Below are 18,544 nucleotides of genomic sequence, written 5' to 3' on the forward strand. Positions count from 1 at the left end.
ATCCTCGTTTCCCATGCAAGAGACTTGCATCAGTCCTCCTGCTTCAGAGTCTTGGAGCACTTCATGATCCCCAGTTCCTGGGGACAGAAACTCACTCTCCTCCTGAATATACTTCAGCACCTGATCCTCTTTACATTCCTTAATTCTTATGTGAAGAGAGTTAATCTGATACTGCAATTCCTGTAACCAGTAGAGAATCAAATCCAGTTCTGACAAATCGCCTAGACACAGAGCATGTATAGTATATGTAAAATGGGTAGCCTATAGTAACTGAAAAAGCAATATTGAAAGCAATATTGTCTAACTGAATTGGCTACATTCATCACAGAGACTGTAGTAGAAGTAATCTAATTGAAGTCTGGTCTTGAACTCTGTCTTTAAATAACCATCCAACTTTACTTACTGAATGTAAATCTCGAGGTACCATCAGGTTTGGAAATCCTTCAAGTACATCATCTTAGGCATTTGGTCAATACTGGACATATTCAGTATAAAAGTTTGGTTTGTTAAATGGACCTTATTGAGAGATATAACATATCTGGGTTTGTAATAGAACTGTAATGCAATTTCTGTATACCCTGTGCTTTTCCAAATGACTTTTTGATTTGAGAATTGATCAGGAAGGTGTACAGTTGCAGTTTTGTACTGACAAGAATGCAGCTCAGAACCATGTGGCTCCAGGGAAGCACGTATGCACTGCAGAAAACGCCAAATCAGCTTTTTGATGAGATACACCTCAATATCCATAGGCATAATATAAAATGAAGAGAAATAGTGTTTTAAAAAAATCATGTAGGGGAATGTTGCATAGGTGTTTCATAGGTTAGACTTCTTTCAAGGTTGTTGACTTAGAGGAGCAGGTAAAACAGACATCTGTCAAATAAACTTTAGTAAATAGCTTTGGAAATTGTGACTTGTGTATGATGGGCAGTAACTGTAGGTTACTCTACACAGTGTGAAATCGGAGGGTCCCAGAGAATTCTGACATCTCCTTCTAAAGCCATGGAGGTTGGTGCTGTGAAAGGTCTGGTTCTTGATTTATCTGGATGGCAGAGGAATTCCCAGGCTCACATCTGTTTGCTAAGAGACAGCCAGAGGAGATTGACTTCACCTCGCAGGAGCTGAGCTTGGGGAACCAGCTGGCAGGCAAGCAGCCTGGTGAGCAAACACTGAGTTGGTGCTCAAATAGTGTTTTCTCTTGCTTTGTCTGTTAGGGCTTCGTTAGTGTGTCAGTAAAGCTCACATCACATAAAAGCTCCTCTGTGGGCTCTAGCAATGCTTGTTTACTCCAAACACTTCGATTTATTTTTTTTTCTTTTTTTTCTGAAGAAAAAAAAATCAACTTTGGTGGTTATTTCACTTCCCTAATGAGCAAAGGTGAAGTATGAGGTGAGTTGTGCACAAAAGGCAGGGAGCTCTTTCATGCATTATTTGAAGGCTTAGGCAGTTAATTTTGAAAATCCTTTGGAAAAACAAATAATTAAGAAGCTGATAGCTTGCTTTTTTTTTTTTCCCTCTCCTGTTATTTTTACTAAGCCAAGGGAACAGCACACTAGGCTGAAAGTTAAAATTGCAATGGGTAGGAGAACTTCCAATAGGTAGAAATGTTTCAAAACTACAGTCATCACCTAATTTGCTCTTAATTGAGTACTGAGAACCTTCTTTCTTCAGCTGTGAAAGTAAATGAACAACAAAATGAATGATTTTTCTGGTATCTGCAACATAATGTTAGTTTTGCATGTGTTTGTGTTTGTGCACATATTATATGCCAATACTTATGCATTTGCAATAAATATTGATGTTACATTTTTAGTTTCCCTGGAATTAAGTGCAAAACAATGGTCCTTATCTTAAAAGTAATTGCTACTTCAGTGTTCTGAAAGAATCCTTTAGCTTTGAAGACTTCGCTGTTTCCTGAACTAAGAATATGAATCTGAAGAAGTGACTTCTCTTTTGCTTTTCCAGCTGAAATAGAAATAGTGCTCGTTGTGTTTTCTGGACTGTTGCTATATGAAGGCCTCCAAATGATGGGAGAAATGCAGTTCTTTTGTTATTTCTTTGGCTATAGACAAGTTAGTTTTAATATGGTAATTACTGTAACACTACTGGTAAAGTGCATTTCTCCTGTCACTTGGAAAAAAAACTATACTACAATAGTCACTTTCACTGTAACATCAGGATAGTGGTTATAAGTTAAATACTGTCGTGGTACAAGTGACGGAATTACTGGGTTTTGTCACTTGTTTATTTTATGTTCAGAAAAGCATTCTGTTAGTTTTTCCCTTTAGTCAGTCTGGACTATTTTACAAGTGAGATTATACATATGTGCACTTACGTAAGATGCACTTAAATATAGTTAGTTCATAGTGGAAAAGGTACACCTGTGAGAAAGGAATGTGAATGAGAACATGTAACTGTGTGTAAACATGTTTATGCAGCTGCATTTTAATGTAACTTATTATTGGAGTGCTCTGTTTAGAGAATAAAAGTGTTACAACTGAAGACAAGCTATTAAAAATTCCTTCAAAATGTTGAGATCTATAGGTAAATCAGAAGTATAGATATTCAGTTCTTCCAGATTTATTTGTAATTTTAACAAGTTTTCTTTCTGTTAGTATCCAAAAACTATTGGAGATGCTAATAAAACTATCTTACAAACTTTCCATATTAAAGCATTTTCAGAGTAATAAATTGGATTTTTTTGTTTTTATGATTAATATGTGACTTTTTAAAATTTTAGTACTGTAAATAAATTATTTCGATGTCGGGAATTTTTTTAAACTTAATAGCTTTTCGGGACTTGTCTTGAGTTACTGTGGAGCCTCAGATATCGACTTTGGTTCAGAATACATGTGATTTGGAAACAGCAAAGTAAGATCTTCTCTAATAGATTTTCACTGGAAAATCGTTAAACTGATGTTGTTCTGTAAGCAAATGAAACAAAACAGTCTTATATTTCATAAAACTCAACCTTCACATGACCTAGCTTAAAACCTCATGATCTCAATTTAAAAAGTTAAAATGTTGTAGAGTGTCTTGTTTCAGTTGAAGCAAAAAAAACCTGGAAAATGTCAGTATCATACTTTGAGAGCTTTTTTTAAAAAAAATCAATAAAGGAAATAGTTTAGAATTCTGCTGTATTTGTTTGCAATATCATACTGAACTGACTTTAATTACACCAGGGACTGAGAGCACATTGTTCTAGGCCCTTTGTGGACAATGAAAGACCCTCTTTGCCCCCAGAAATTTATTTTTCTGCTTTGACTTTCAGTGTTATTTAAGATGATGTGACCTTAAATGTCCAGTTTCCAGAATATTAAAAGAATGTGTTGGTGTCTGTTTTGTTGAATGTAGTGTAGGGTTTAAATTTCCCAATTGCAAGCCAGAAGTTCTTTGTTTATTTAAAAAACCCAAATAGAGCACGATCAGCAATCATGTTGAACATTTCCCTTGTCTCTAGTGCTGGAAAGACTGCTTTGCAAGGCTTATAGATTTTTTTTTTTCATGCTCTATTCTCATTGAATTCTTAACCTTTCTTGGGTGTATTCTGTGATGGATCAAGAACTGGCTGGAGGGCCGAGCCCAAAGAGTTGTGGTGAATGGAGCCAAATCCAGTTGGCGGCTGGTCACAAGTGGTGTTCCCCAGGCCTCAGTATTGGGGACAGTTCTGTTTAATCTCCTTACCAATGATCTGGATGAAGAGATTTTGAGTGCACACTCAGTAAGTCTGCAGACAACACCAAGCTGGGTGGGAGTATTGATCTGCTGAAGGGTAGGAAGGCCATGCAGAGGGATCTCGACTGGTTGGATCATCTGACTGAGACCAATTGTATGAGGTTCAACAAGGCCAAGTGCCGGGTCCTGCACTTGTGTCACAACAACCCTAGGCAGCGATACGGTCTTGGGGAAGAGTGGCTGGAAAGTGCCTGGCAGAAAAGGACCAGCTGGTTCCCCAGAAAAGGACCAGGGGGTGTTGATTGACAGCAGCTGAACATGAGCCAGTAGTGTGCCCAGGTGCCCAAAAAGGCCAACAGCATCCTGGCTTGTATCAGGAATAGTGTGGCCAGCAAGACTAGAGAAGTGATTGTGCCACTGTACTCAGCGCTGGTGAGGCCCCAGCTCAAATTCTGTGTTCAGTTTTGGGCCCCTCATCATAAGAAGGACATTGAAACACTAGAGAGAGTGCAGAGGAGGGTGATGAAGCTGTTGAGGGGTCTGGAGCAGTTGAGGGAACTGGGGCTATTCAGCCTGGAGAAAAGGAGGCTGAGGGGAGACCTTATCGCTGTCTGCAACTACCTGAAAGGAGGTTGTAGCATGGAAGGTGTTGGGCTCTTCTCCTGAGTAGCAAGTGATAGGATGAGAGGAAGTGTCCTCAAGTTGCACCAGGAAAGGTTCAGATTGGATATTAGGAAAATTGTCTTCACAGAAAGTGTTGTCAGGCATTGGAACAGGCTGCCCAGGGAAGCAGTGGAGTCACCATCCCTGAAGGTGTTTAAAAGGTGTTTAGATGAGGTTCTTAGGGACATGGTTTAGTGCCAGAGTTAGTTTAGGTTATGGTTGGACTCGATGATCTTGAGGGTCTTTTCCAACTGTAATGATTCTATGATTCTGTATCAATTATGATGGATTTTGTGATGAAGTCTGGATGAGTGGAAACTGGAGAAGGACAGCCAGTTCATGACACCTGTTGATAAGACAATGTTTCATTTTCACGGAGCTAGCAGTCTGAAAATGGAAATATCAGTATTTTAGGCTTCCGCTGCACGTGTATGATAATACCAAATCAGTTTTGCTTAACTATTACCTATATTTATATGAAGGTTTGTCTCCTCTAACCACTGGGTGGGGAGGGAAAGAGTGGATAGAAGAATGCCAATGTAAGAGGCTGTGAGTTTTTACCTTTAATAGCTTGTATTTCATTCACCTCATCCTGTACCTCAAAGAAATAAAGCACAGGTTTTTTTCATTGCTGGATGCTTTTGTTATCCGTTACAGTATTCTCTTTTATCTCTGGCTGGGTAACAGAGGCTGTGAATTAACTTCACTGTCTGTTCTGAGGCTGCCATGTGCCACTTTTGAGAGTTTCCATCTCAAGGGTGATGCCTCATGAACACAGCTGCTCAGTTTCCAGGCTCAGTTTGGGTCTAGGAGCAGGCAACTCACGTTTGTGTGGCTGTAGTCTTGGCTAAATCCGTTTATGTGTTTGTGTATTTCTGCACTCAAGAGCACCATGCAGACACTTGGATATCTGCAAAACTGTCAGGTGTGACACAATCAGTGGCAGTCTAGACCTAGAAATCTCTGATGGAGCAGACTGACTCGGTCCAATTAACTTGCTCAGTACTGTGCTCCTGACATGTCCTGCATACTGCTATAGTCTGGGATATCCCAATATGTGCCCCTTGTGCCTCTGAGTAATTAAAGTAGCTGCTGCTATCTGAGCATTACCTCCAGTGTTGCATGAAAATATACTTTAGTATGAGAAGTAATAAATAAGTAGTTGGTCCCTACCGTATTTCTCCCACTGCATTGTTTGTTTTAAATGGCATTTGGTAAATTGGCTACTGCAAGTACTGTGCTATAGCAGCTAAGATGCAATGAGAATATTGTGTCCAAGAAAAAAACACCAGTCAGGAAGTTCTGTAGGTGGATAGGAATTGTAATAAAAATTCAGTGTAGCTATAATAAAATACTTGCAGAGTAAGTATGCCATGTACAGAACTCATTCTGTCGTTTTACCCTTTAAATGGCTCTTGGCTTCTGTTCCACGTTCCCTTATTCTCTCCAGTTCATTAACTATTGAGCATGGTGTCTGCTCTCTGGTCTTCAAGGATTTCAGAAACCTCTGCACTTTTTCCCTGAGTGCTCACGCAGTCCTTCAGCATCACTTTGTCCCCAGAGCACCCAAAACCACCACCAGCTCTCCTGTTAACATCCAGCACTGTTGAAGTCCTTCAGCTTCTTCCAAATCTCTCTCTCTCTCTTTAAAAGACACCACTGTGGCAAGAAGAACCTGTGATTAATGTCACAGTAAGCTCAGGAAGGGATGTGAAGGCATCCAGCCTGGAAAAGGTACAGAAAATAGTTGCAGCAGTGGAATGGGACAGCTGGTAGGAGCCAAAGCCAGCAGAAGTGGTTGGTGCCCGATGGCGTTGCCTGGTGTGTTCCCTCTAAGAAAGACTATGAAAGGGTCGTGACTAAGGATTGCAACTCTTTCTGTCTTGTTTGAAAAGAGAGAATGGCCAAACTTCATATGTTGCAACAGTGTGTCAGCTGTACTTTGTAAATACAAATATAAGCTGCAATTTTTTAAGCTTATCATAAAAAATTATCCAAACTATAATTCATTTTTATCATCATAACAGCATTTTTTTCCTAAGGATTGTATATAGAATTCTGGAAACTCTTTAGTGTTTTTACTGCTACTTGATTTTTTTAAGCATACTATGAAAAATGTTATTTTAAAATCTCAGTTAAAAAAACAGCTTGTCATGATAAGTTAAGACACGTTTTGCCCGTTTTTCTAAGTTTAAAGGACTTTTCTTTGATCAGAACACGCAAAGCACTTTTGTTTGCCCAGAGTAGCATGTCTGTCTTCAAGGGCTTGAAGTTCAAATCACAATTTTTTTAAAGTAATCTGTGAAAACTAAAAAGAATAATTAATCTTCAAGATAGCATAATAGTCAAATTTTATTCTGTTCATTTTCTTTTTAATGCATAGTGAAGCTTTGAGATGTCATTTTATTATATAAATTCTTTTGCTTGTAAAATGTGTTGATAGATCCATAGGTAGGTGGAACATCCTGCTGGATTGAGGATGATATTGACTTAAACCAAGGCTGAAACAGTAGTGCAAATGTCCTGTGGATTCCCTGCATATATGCATTGCAAGGTGGTGGATAGAGCAGACTGTTACTCATTTATCTTCTCAAGCCTTCCATAGATCAAATGTGACATCCCTGATCTGCCTTGATTCAGTCTTTTTCCACCTTACCCCAGTTTTCCTGCATGTGCTACAGAGCTCAGTTGTGTTTCCTAATCGCTTACAAATGAAGAAGTCAGCATTTGTCTGATATCGGTGGAGGCGAACTGTGAGATAAGTAGCAACATTAAAAGTTGAACGTAGTGCAGAAGGGGATGTTAAAGGGTGTACGATGGAGATGTCAAAGCCAGAGGTGTGCCAGTGGGACAGGGGACAATTAAGGCTCTGCAGGGATAGAGCGTAGCATGAGGGAAAGGTTTCTCAGCACTCGAAGTGCTGACTGTGCTTTTCAGATACTGTAAAGGCAATAACTGACTACAAGTCTGTAATTCAAACATACGATACAATATTTAAATCCAGTTTCAACAGGAATTGTTTTATAAACAAACATTATACATTCATTTTACATCATCCTTGGAAACAAAGTATCTGCAGTAAGTTGATGTGCTAAGATTTTGTGACACTATTTTGTGCAGTACATATAATCAAAGAGCTTTGATTGTAATCCTTTAGATTTTTATGGTACTTTTCCTCTAATCCTTTAGATTTTTATAGTACTTCTCCTCTTAGATATCAAAGCAGTGAGGAAATATTATGTGCCTATTGTCATTTCTTTGAGGTGGTTAGCAAATACAAGTGATATAATGTCTCCAGTGAAATTATATACAGTAATATTTACATATTTAGTAAATACTTCTGCTAGTAAATTGATTTTTCAAGAATACGTAGAGTTTTGTGCATTTGGAGAAGTAGCTTTGAGATTATTCATGTACTGCTTCTGGGCATATATTATGTGTTTCAGAGATTCAGGAAGTGAATACTGTATTGTGGTCCTACTTCCATTTTGAATCATAGTTTAAAGTTATCTGGCTTGTAATATTGCTGTTTCATTCAGTAAATATATCTGAGTTTCTTGTATAACAACCATCCCAGATAACTAGCACTGAATGGCTCTACATTGGATGGAAAGCAAGTCTTCTGTTAAAAAAGCGATGTTCTAGATAGGATGTTGATGGTGTTTGGGAGGTGGAGATGGGGCAGCTGGTGCCAGTGAAATTTTCCAGTTGAAACTGAGAAAGACAAGGAACACTGTTTTTTGATTGTGGGGTTTTGTTTTGTGTTTGGGTGTGTTGTTGTTGTTTGGATTTGTGTGTTGTGTTTTGTTTGGGTTTTTTATTTTTATTTTGTTTTGTTTTTTTGTTTCCCTTTCAAATTGGGGAAACAGCACACTCTCTGACCACCTGTTAAACACCAGATCCAATGAGCAGCAAAGTTGCCTGGTGTAAAAAAACTAGGGAATTAGGGTACATGATTCTAAAGTCACACTGAGGGAAACTGAGCTCCACTGTTTCCTTTGGTAAGATTTTTTTGCCTTATGAAGAGTAAAGATGCTTGTAAATGAGAAATTCCTTTTGCTACAACCAGTTCAACTTGACCCTGAAGTCAACAGCCCTCTATTTGAGTGGAGGGGCAAGAGAGCTCTTTTAAAATCCCAGCCCCAGGTGGGTTGTGACCTGCTTTGGTGTGGCAGGGGACTGGTTTACAACACCAGTCCCAGGAGAATGCCAGTTCTGAGGTTTGCATATGAGATACCCAGAGCTGAGAAAAAATCAGGAATCACCTCCCAAAACATGAGGCTTGTGAGCATCTGAGGGTCAGTAGTTAGTGTGAGCGTACCCTGGGACAGCAGCTTGAGACCAGCTTGTGGTGTTTCCCATAGCAGTATTTTTAAAAGTTCCTCATAATACAGCTCTGCAGATTGAGTCAGTACACTGTTCCCCACCTTAATACTGAGCTGGCTCTAAACCTGACGTGTTGCTTTATTCTTGGGGTCCTAGAGCTGAGGGTTTAAATATCCACAGAATTTGACAATCTGTCTGATTTTTTTTTTCATTTTGACTTGTAAATGACCAGACTCTCTTCTCTGCTCATGGACTTTCCAGCTTTTTTTCATTAATTGTCTATAATAATTCAGTTTGTATTTATAAAGTCTTTTAAGAAATGTTTCTGCGGAGTATGATGAGATGTTTGCTTTTGGACTGCCAGGTTCTCAAGTGCTCAGGTGTGAAGGAAGCTCAAGAAAAAGCATTTTAGGTTCAAATATCTTAAAATCTGACAGGGAAAAGCCCTAGGTTTTTTTTGTTGTTGAAGTGTCAGTGACTTTTAGCTATGCAGAAATACTTTGTCAGAAATGCCTGACAACCAAACGAAGTCAGAGCTTGGGCCTGAGGGACAAGACGCACTGCCAGGAACTCAGGAGGACTGAATCACGGAATCACAGAATGTTAGGGATTGGAAGTGACCTCAAAAGATCATCCAATCCAGTCCTCCTGCCAGGGCAGGAACACTTAGATGAGGTTACACAGGAAGGCATCCAGGCGAGTTTTGAATGTCTCCAGAGAAGGAGACTCCACAGCTTCCCTGGGCAGCCTGTTCCAGTGCTCTGGCACCCTCACTGAGAAGAAGTTTCTTCTCAAGTTTAGATAGAACCTCCTGTGTTCCAGTTTATACCCATTGCCCCTTGTCTTATCATTGGTTGTCACTGAGAAGAACCTGACTCCATCCTGACACTCACCCTTTACATATTTATACATATTAATGAGGTCTCCCCTCGGTCTCCTCCAAACTAAGACGACCCAGCTCCCTCAGCTTTTCCTCATAAGGGAGATGCTCCACTCCATCACCTTTGTGGCTCTGTGCTGCGCTCTCTCCAGCAGTTCCCTGTCCTTCTTGAACTTAGGGGCCCACTGAACTCGCTGAAGTGAGTCTGAAAAACACCCCAAGTGACACTAGGTTTCTGTCTTAAGTGTGCCACCTTCCCCGTGGTTTTTTTTTACATTTCAGCAGCGCTGGTGGCGACCTGATGTCCCGTGTACTTCCCACGTCCACCGGCGGGGAGAACCCCAGCCCCGCACCCCACAGCTCCAACCGAGCTGCAGAGCGCGGCTCTAATCTCCGCATCAGCCTTCACCGAACCAGATCAAAGGGGGCGGGGAGCGGCCTCGGGGGCTCCCGCAGCAGCGGGGAGGAGCTGGCGGGTCCCTGGCAGCTCCCTGACCTGCCGCGGGGAGGGGCGGCCCCGCAGCTGCCGGCTCAGTTGGGCTCGGCTCGGTTGGGCTCGGCTCAGCTCAGCTCGGAGCTCCCCGCTCGGGGCCGTTCTTGCGGCGAGCGGCGAAGCGGGCCCGGCTCCCGGGTGGCTGCGGGCAGAGCGGGCGCGGAGGCGGGGGATACCTGGATCACGAGAGGGGGGGCTGCTCTCTCCAGATCTGCGCCTCGGCTCTGGTGAGTGTTAGGAATTACTTTGGAGTGCTCGAAATCTGGCCGTGCGTTCCCGTAGCGTATCTTAGGTTACAGCTGAAACAACTCAGGCTTTCAGAACGCGTTAAGATGTAGGTTTAAGCGAGACTGTTGTGTACTTTCAGTTTATTTACGCTAAAACGCTGCTTTGTAATGCAAGTAGACTCCTGGGCTTGTAAAAGGCTACAGCTGGGTAGATATGCCGGAGAGCTTGGAACGGGACCCTGCTGGCGCTGAAGAGCTGGTGAGAAAGAAAAAAACACCCCCGACTTGAGATCCAGCTATTTCAACAGATGTGATATTACAAAGGTGGGATCTGGGGTTTATCATTTGGTCTTCAGAGCATGGCCCAGCAAATAGGAGATTTAAAACCAACGTACAGTTCAGAAATGAAGAGGGGTAAAAGAAAAAAAAATCAGTTCTTGCATGTTACTGCTTTCAAAGAAAATGATTGTTGGACTGGTAGTGTAAAACCACTTCGCTATTTCTTCTGTAGCTAAATGCAAGGAATGCTCCTTGTTTATCAAATAGGTGTGACTGCCGACCTGCCTGATGTGCCCTGGCGTTCTCACCGAGTGCTTAGCTTGTTTAATATACAGTAGTGGTAAAATTATGTTAGTGCTTCTATTAAAATATGAGGGGAAAAATGCCATAATTAGCGACAGATTCTTTAAGAATGTTCAAATTTGGACAGAAAACAAAAAATGTGCTTCTAAAGAGATGCTTGAGAGGTTTCTTAACCTCTTACATAGTGCTGATATATCCAGGATGATGGTAAGCATAGCTGGAGCTTTATCCTAAAGTGTGTTGCTTTTGTGTCCCTTTACAGCTGTAATAATTGAATTGTTAATCCCACAGCATCATGAAATAAAAACCTGTAGAACTTTCAAAGCAAGTAACTTTTTTCATATCCAGAAAGATACTTTTTTTTTTTCTTCATTACCCACTTCCCCCCCCCCCCCCCCCCCCCCCCCCGTAAGCAGAATTAGAGCTATTTTGGATCAGAATATTTGCAATTACAAAACTTTAAATGCCTTTCATATTGTAATGGAAAGTCAGTCTGTTGTGCAAATAAGATTTAGTGTGATGACAGTAACCCAGTTGTAAGCACAGTTGGGGTTTTCTAACAGCTTTCCATGCTCTTAAACTGTGCTGAGGTATACCTGCTTTCCAGAATGAGGCACTTTTTTTTTACCTTGTAGTATGTTCTGTTTTAATCATTTGTTTGTAACTTTATCACTTTCCAAAACTCTGAATAATTGAAGCTTTTTTGTCTTAATATGTATTTTTTCCATTTCCCCTACATAGATATGCTTTTTTTTTAATTAAAATTTTAGGATCATACAAAACTTCTGGAAAAGACTTTTCATGGCTTCTTGTTGCTGTTTCTATCTATAGCTTAATTCTACTAATTATGAATTCTGACTCTTAAAAGGCTTTGTAGTTAAAACGCTGCAATTGATTTATTTAGTTGAAGCCCTGCAATTGATTTCTGTAAATGGTCTGCTGTTGTTTCACTGTTTGTGCCAGGAGAAGTACGTTCAGCTTAAAAGCAAAGCAAAATCTATTTCTGAAGTTCTGGAGAATACCCCCCTCACCCCCCTCCAATCCTTCACAGCCTTTCCCAGCTCCCTCACCCCACAGCTGTTGCTGGTGAGTCAGTCCGTGTTACAACTTTCAGCCCTGGTTCTGTAGTACCCATTTGTAGCATGAGCTGTGGTCCTGGCCTGGTGACATCTGGAAGCTCCCTGTCACAGGAATTGCCATTCAAGGGCCAGCCTGGGACGCGGGAAATGAACTGTCGGAGTCTCAGGTTGAGGATGGGGCAGCTTCCCAGCCCCCCAGGCTGCTCAGAGGGATGGAAGTGCAAGCTGGCTTTTGAAATGCTCGCTATGAAATGGAGGAGGGGAAATTTTCTCTTCTGAAAGTCTTCTCTGCTTCATAATTGTCTTCTAACTACTGCCGCATGCCACAAGTACTTAGATTGCTGAAATTCTGCTTGTTAGCTGGGAGACATTAATTGACAGAGTGGGTATTTATAGACTGCAGAAAATAAACTGACTGTAATGGCATTTCTCAAAAATAGGAGCTTTTCAGGGAAGACCTAGTGGTGAAGAGCTGAAATGGAAAAGCAAGAATCAGGGTATTGAGAGAAACCAAGCACCACACATGAACGCATAGGAGTAAGAGCTGGAGAATTTGAAAAATGTCTAGCTGAGAGCCAAAATGGAGATCAACAACCATAAAACATTAAAAAGCTGTTTGACTTGCTAAAGACCATTGCAATGATAGATAACTAGACGTCTCCCATAAAAGCCAGTATGAAACACCAGGCACCACCTGTTACTCCTGCGAGCACTGAGAAAAAGCAAAGATGCAAAGAATTTTGGTGATATGAAGAAGGAGAAAACCCTCCTTGAGAGTGGCTGTGCACTGGCTGGCACAGCAAACCCAACCTGGAGAGGATTTAACTGAGTTTACAGATTGAGACCGTGTAACCCATTTGCTGCATTTAAAAAGTCCATTACAATATTTCATCTGGAAGGAGACTTAATAGGTAGCACTGGGATTGGTAAATGCTGCTTATTTCGAGACTGCATTACTTTTAGAATCCAACTTCTTTAGATGAACTTTTCACATGAAAAGACATTTTTGTTACTTCAGACTTTGTGTTCTTCTCAGAACCGTGATGCCTTGTAGCTGATGGGTCTGGGAGGTCCAGAAAAGCTGGGCTGGTTTAGCTGTCTGAGTGGCATGATGCTGACTATAGCTGAAAGACTTAGATAACTTGCAAATGAAATTTGAGTTTTGTCCTACCTTAAAAGAAAAATATGAAGTCTTAAAACTGGCTTGTTTTAGTACAAGGTGCAGATTTTGGGGATTATGGTTTTTTTCTTACATGGTTAAAACAGCCCTCAACATGTAGCTGTTTTCTACTGTCTCCTAGAGATCTATAAATTATCTATACTAATATACTAGGTTATACTGAATTTCCACTACATCATTCACTCTTGAATTTGCACTTCTGTCATTCTCAGTTGTAGGCATTGTGAGTCCAGATGGGATTTGCTGAACCAATGTTTCAAGTCTGTGGGGTTTTTGTTTTGTTTAGTTTAGTTTTTTTAAATTTGAGGCAAAGAAAAAATTCTTTCAGTTGCTGCCAGAGGAACAGGTGAACTTAATCCAGGTCTAAAAAGAACATGCTTGTTAGAAGACACCAAATCCTACATAGTTTCAGTGTGGTACAGCATTACTTTATTTCCTGAAGGGCTTGCAATGCAGATTGCAGATGTCTGCTGGGTAAGCTGTGTTCATTGTTAGTTCCACAAATAATAGAGGGATTACTCCATAAAACTGTCATTAAGTAACGTTGCTTCTACAGACTCTGGTGCTTTCCAGATACGAGTCTTCCAAGATGTTGGTTTGAACTGCATGGCTAAAGTGCTTTCTTAGCAGTTCCTGTTATCAAGCGTACAGTAATTAAAGATAATTCTAGATTTCTTTCCTTAGCAGTCCAGCTGGCATAATTTCTACATAGATGTTAATGTTTAAAATACTGTGTCCAGCTAAAGAGCTGGAGACCTAAGCATGATGTATTAAACATGTAGGCTAACACTTTTTCAAATTGTATTTAATCTTGTTAAGTAGGGTTGTCTGTATTAAAACCTTTATTATCTACAACTTCATAATTCAGAGTATCTGTCCTTGCTAAAAAGCCTTCAGATATAAATTGGAATAAGACTGAAAACCCTACTCTATTGGAGAATATGAAATGTTAAAGCATTCTGTGGAATGCAGCAAAAATAAACTTAGAGCATCGAAAGAGTTCAGTGTCCTCAAAGACTGCATTTTCAGAGATTCTTAATTTTAGATTTTTTTCATGATAAACAGGTTATTTGATTTCCCAAGTCTATATATTATTAAAATCTTACTGTGCTTTTACTCGTTGCATGTTAACTGGCTCATTTGTGCATCCTCTAAAGGAGAGGTTCTCTGTTGACTGTTTCCTTGGGTGGTGTTACATCTCTCAGTAAGTTCCCAGTCACTGCAGCTGTGGTGGAGGAGACAAAATACAGCAGAGACATAATCTGAGAATGTATTTTGGTGTGGTAGTTGCAGGTGAAGTTTTGCTACCAGTGGAGTCGCAGTTGCTTGTGTAGAGCATGACACAAATGAGGTATCATAGTACATCATTTTTAATACTCTCAAACATGAGTGAAAGAGAACTCAGATAACGTTAGACTTGTCAAGTGACATCAACCATCTTGCACTTGTTTAAACGAAGAAAAGGCTGCCAATCCAAATGAAAATATGTAGCCCAACTCATATTCTAGAGAATTGGTTTAGGTCCCCATTCGTAGCTTTAATTTAATAAGATACTTAATCAGATGTGTCCTTTAAGCATGTAAAATAGTCTTGCTTTCTTTAATATGGCATTGAAAGAGCTTCAAGCTAAGCAGGTGCTTCCAGTGCCTTGCTCAAAGGCTCCATGAAAATGAACAGAACTCAATAGTTTCCCAAGGCTGAGGAAGAAAGAAAATCAGCTTGATGTGTTAAAATTTTTGTAGTTTGAGGTAGTTCGCGAATAGCCTGTTCAAAACGAGAACAAAGGATTATCTCTTGTGGTACTGATGATGATGATCTGGCTTGTCTTTGAATTCACTGAAGAGTGCTTCTGAAGATTGTGTTTAAGTGGAAAGACATGCAGGTAGATCTTACATCTGTTGGAAAGAAAGCATTTTATCTTTCATCATATTGAATGGAAGCTGCTGGGCTGTCTGGAACAGAAGTTATAATTTCCATGTTGGTGTTCATGAGGGGCACAGTCAAACTGTGGGTCCCAAGCCTGTGTGTCTGTGCTGGGACTGCCCGGTTTCCAAGGCTGTGAGTTCACTTGCATATCTCCATCTGGCACGTGTGCCTTGCGTGTAAACGCATGCTTTCCTTTATAAAGTGATTTGAAACAGCTTCTAAAAACTGTGTCATCTCAGTTGCTGCACGCTGCAGAAGTCCTAGGTTTAAAGCAAAAGGATGGTGCATCTGTCTTCTTGAAGGGCTGGATAATTACGGTGTTTCTGTACCTTACTTTCGGTCATAATGGTAGTCTGCAGAACGCTAACTTGGATCCACATGCTGTGGATGTGTCAAACTAACTTAGAAATCTAACAACATCTGTTCCAAGCTAGCGGTATGTCACATCGCTAATGCGTCTCTTCAGACTGAAACAAAGTTTAACCAGCCACTTGAATTTACTCTCTGTGCTCAGCAGAAAGTTCTCCATGGGCTCCACTTGCCTGAGCCAGGGGAGGGGGTACCCAGCAGGAATGTGTGGAATTGGAGGCTGGAAAAAAAATGTGCTTGTCAAGCAGCATTTTCTCCTGTTCTGAGCAGTTATCTAAACGAAAGTGACTTCTCAGGGCATCTGGCTCCGCACATGATCTAGAACAAATAGCAGAGGATTAATTTTTGTTTCAGAAGTGAAGGATTTAGCTATGTCTAGGGGAGATGCTGTGCGGGGGGGCTGCCGGGGTAGCATTCCACTCTGCAAAGCACTTTCTGCTCAGAATTAGTATTCAGGCAATTAAATAGCTCAGCTGGCTGGGCAGGCTTAGCTCTCTGAGCACTCAGCAAAGCTATCAGGGAAGAAAACAAGTTAGAAACTTCCTCACTTATCTGTCTTAATCTGTATGTTGTGTCTTTCCGCAAAGTTCAGTGTCTGTAATGGAAGCCTTGAAATTTGGACCGGGAATGTTGTTGATGAAATTCAGTATTAAAAAGGTAACATTAGGTTAGCCAAAGCAGTTGTAATTAACTGATTCTGGTTTTTAAGCAAGTGTTGGTTTATTCTTCTAAATAGTACATAATTAGTGTTCTTTCTTCCTCTTTCTCCTCCTCCCTGCCCCCACCATGTTACTTGGGAAGCATTCTTATCTAAGGGTGATGTTTGACCTTTCATGTTATTTATCAAAATAATCATCTCCAGCTTATTTTCACATCTTATTAAAACACGATTATAGTTAACACGGGGGAAACTGGCTGCTGCAAGCACCTCAGATGGGTTTTGATTTTGAGCCATGCTTCTCAGTCACCTTTCCAATGTTAATAGTTTTCACTTATTTATATTTTGCTTGAAAAAGACAAGACTTTAGAAGAAAGCCTTTATTTACAGCACAGTGTATTTCTTCACTGCCCTTGGAATATATGCTGCTCAGAAGCACGAGCTTCTCAATCAGCAGTAATTGAGTCCCGGAATTAGTTTTTTCAAGCTTGGGGAAACTTGTGATTGTGTTCTGTCTTTTTAATGTTTGTAACAGTTCATTTTGAGCTTCTGCTGAAGACCTAGTCTAGAATCCAGAATTTCTGACACATTTGCTGAAGTGTCTTGATTTATTTAAATAAAACATTCTAAAATAATTTATTCCAAAATACCAATATGCCTTATTTTCAGTAGAAATTGGACATAAGAAAGGAGGTTACTGAATCCAGCACATTAACAATTATTAAACAATCTCTACTATATTGTTGTGTTAATGTGCTGGCTTTCAAAGCACACAGACAAATTGCAGTGCAAGGTGTGGATGGTTACATTGTGCCAGAATCCGTTTTCATAATTAGTGACTATTACTTAGTCTTGCTGCTAAACAATCTTATTCTGGTGAATCTGAACCATTACTTGTAGCTGTGCCCCAGAGAGTGTCAAATGTTTATTTGTTTGACTTACATTTTGGTTTAGTCACCAAGCATTTACATAACTTCACTCTTAACCTTTTGTTGAACAAATGAAGTTCCTTCAAAACACTCCTGGCAGTGGTGTGTGAATCGTTTCTATTTCTCTGTGTTGTGAAAGATGAAGATGAGAGAGGAGCTTTATTCATTTTAATCTAAACTTACTTCTGAGCATCTGGAAACACTGCAGCTCTGTAAACTTTGCTCTCTTTGTTTCTTCAGGAACATCGTGGATCCATCAAGGATTTGGAGCATGGCTATGAGCAACGTCAATGACTCTGTGGCTCTGAGCAATGGCAGCATCTTGTCAAATGCTACCGGCCCAGGTATCGTTGCAGCTAATGACGGAGATGTTGCAGTCCAGCAGCTCCCATCCAAGGAAGCACCAAGAACGAAAGCGAGTCCCAATGGCTGCCTGCAGCTCAATGGTACAATCAAACCATCCTTTCTGCCTTTAGACAACCAAAGAACTCAGCAGATGTTATCTCAATGCTGCCACCCTTGTCCATACCATCATTCTTTAAGTAGCCATAATAACAAGCAAGAATGTCCTTCAGTGGTTGGCAGCTCAGCACCATCCCCTATGACTTCGTGCTGCATGCAGCCACATACTGAGTATTCAGCTTCTCTTTGCCAAAAACACACCCCCATATATCAGCCTACCTGCTGTCTTCAGCCCTCCCCATCCTTCTGCCTTCACCATCAGTGGCCTGACCATTTTCAGCATCAGCCTGTGCAGCAACATATAGCCAGGATAAGGTAAGTGGATTGCACTGTTTGATAGGTTTTTATAGGGGTAACCTTTTCCATAATTCTTTCATTTTCTTACAAAAGCAGAAGATCTATAAGGAAGATGAACCAAATTTCTTCCCCAGTGTTTTTGCAAGTTAGTCTTTGATACATTACCAAGTTATTGTTTTTCAGAAGAAACCAAGTCAGGAAACTAGTTTTGCTGGGCTACATGAATATTCCTGTAGTGAATTAGTTCTTCCAGGGGAAAAAATAAAGGCTGTTTTTTATTCTTCTTGGGAATTGTCTAGAAGCTCATTAACTCTTTTGCAAGACACAGTGTACATCTATATTGTGAAACAAACACTGAAAAAACTGTTATGTCTGCATAGTCTAATCAAACCTCATATTTCCTCAGAAAGATGCGTTGAAAAATACTTTAAACAATTCTGTTCAGAAGTGTACCAAGTGGATTTCTTTCTCAAGTCAGCTGGTTCATAGCATATGTGTCTGCTAAACTTCAAGGCTGTGCTCAGATTGAGAAATTGTAGATAGTTCCAGGTTTTAGTCCTTTCTGACCTCCACTTCATATGAACTTGCCTCTTTTTATCTGTTAGCTTTGGAGTTCAGTGACAGTAGTCCCAACTACAAGGAGCAACAATCACAAGGAAAATCTTCTACAGCCTGCTGGTCCTGGGCAACATCAGTCAGTCCAAGACGCAATTTCGAAAAGTCAAATGTCCCTTTGTCCTTTGACTTTGTCCCACTTCTAAGCTTTTATGCAAGGTTATTTTTTTTGGAGTTGCAGCT

The 18,544-nt window shown here is 40.5% G+C and overlaps 1 protein-coding gene across 10 annotated transcripts in view; it reads left to right on the top strand.

Moving 5' to 3' along the window:
• Positions 1-18,544, top strand: part of DISP1 (dispatched RND transporter family member 1) — a gene marked incomplete at its 3' end in the record, with an annotated part of 90,164 nt that overhangs the window by 41,494 nt on the left and 30,126 nt on the right. For 9 of the 10 annotated variants that reach the window (XM_080341351.1, XM_080341347.1, XM_080341352.1 and 6 more), the window contains one exon: positions 17,228-17,764. In XM_080341351.1, coding sequence (XP_080197477.1) covers positions 17,259-17,764 — 506 coding nt within the window. In that variant the 5' untranslated portion in view covers positions 17,228-17,258. Of the gene's footprint in view, positions 1-9,826; positions 9,956-17,227; positions 17,765-18,544 lie in introns of those variants that run through there. The other variant, XR_013921943.1, reaches the window with a different exon arrangement.

This window comes from Nesoenas mayeri (assembly GCF_963082525.1).
Source record: "Nesoenas mayeri genome assembly, chromosome: 3".
Lineage (NCBI taxonomy): Eukaryota > Metazoa > Chordata > Aves > Columbiformes > Columbidae > Nesoenas > Nesoenas mayeri.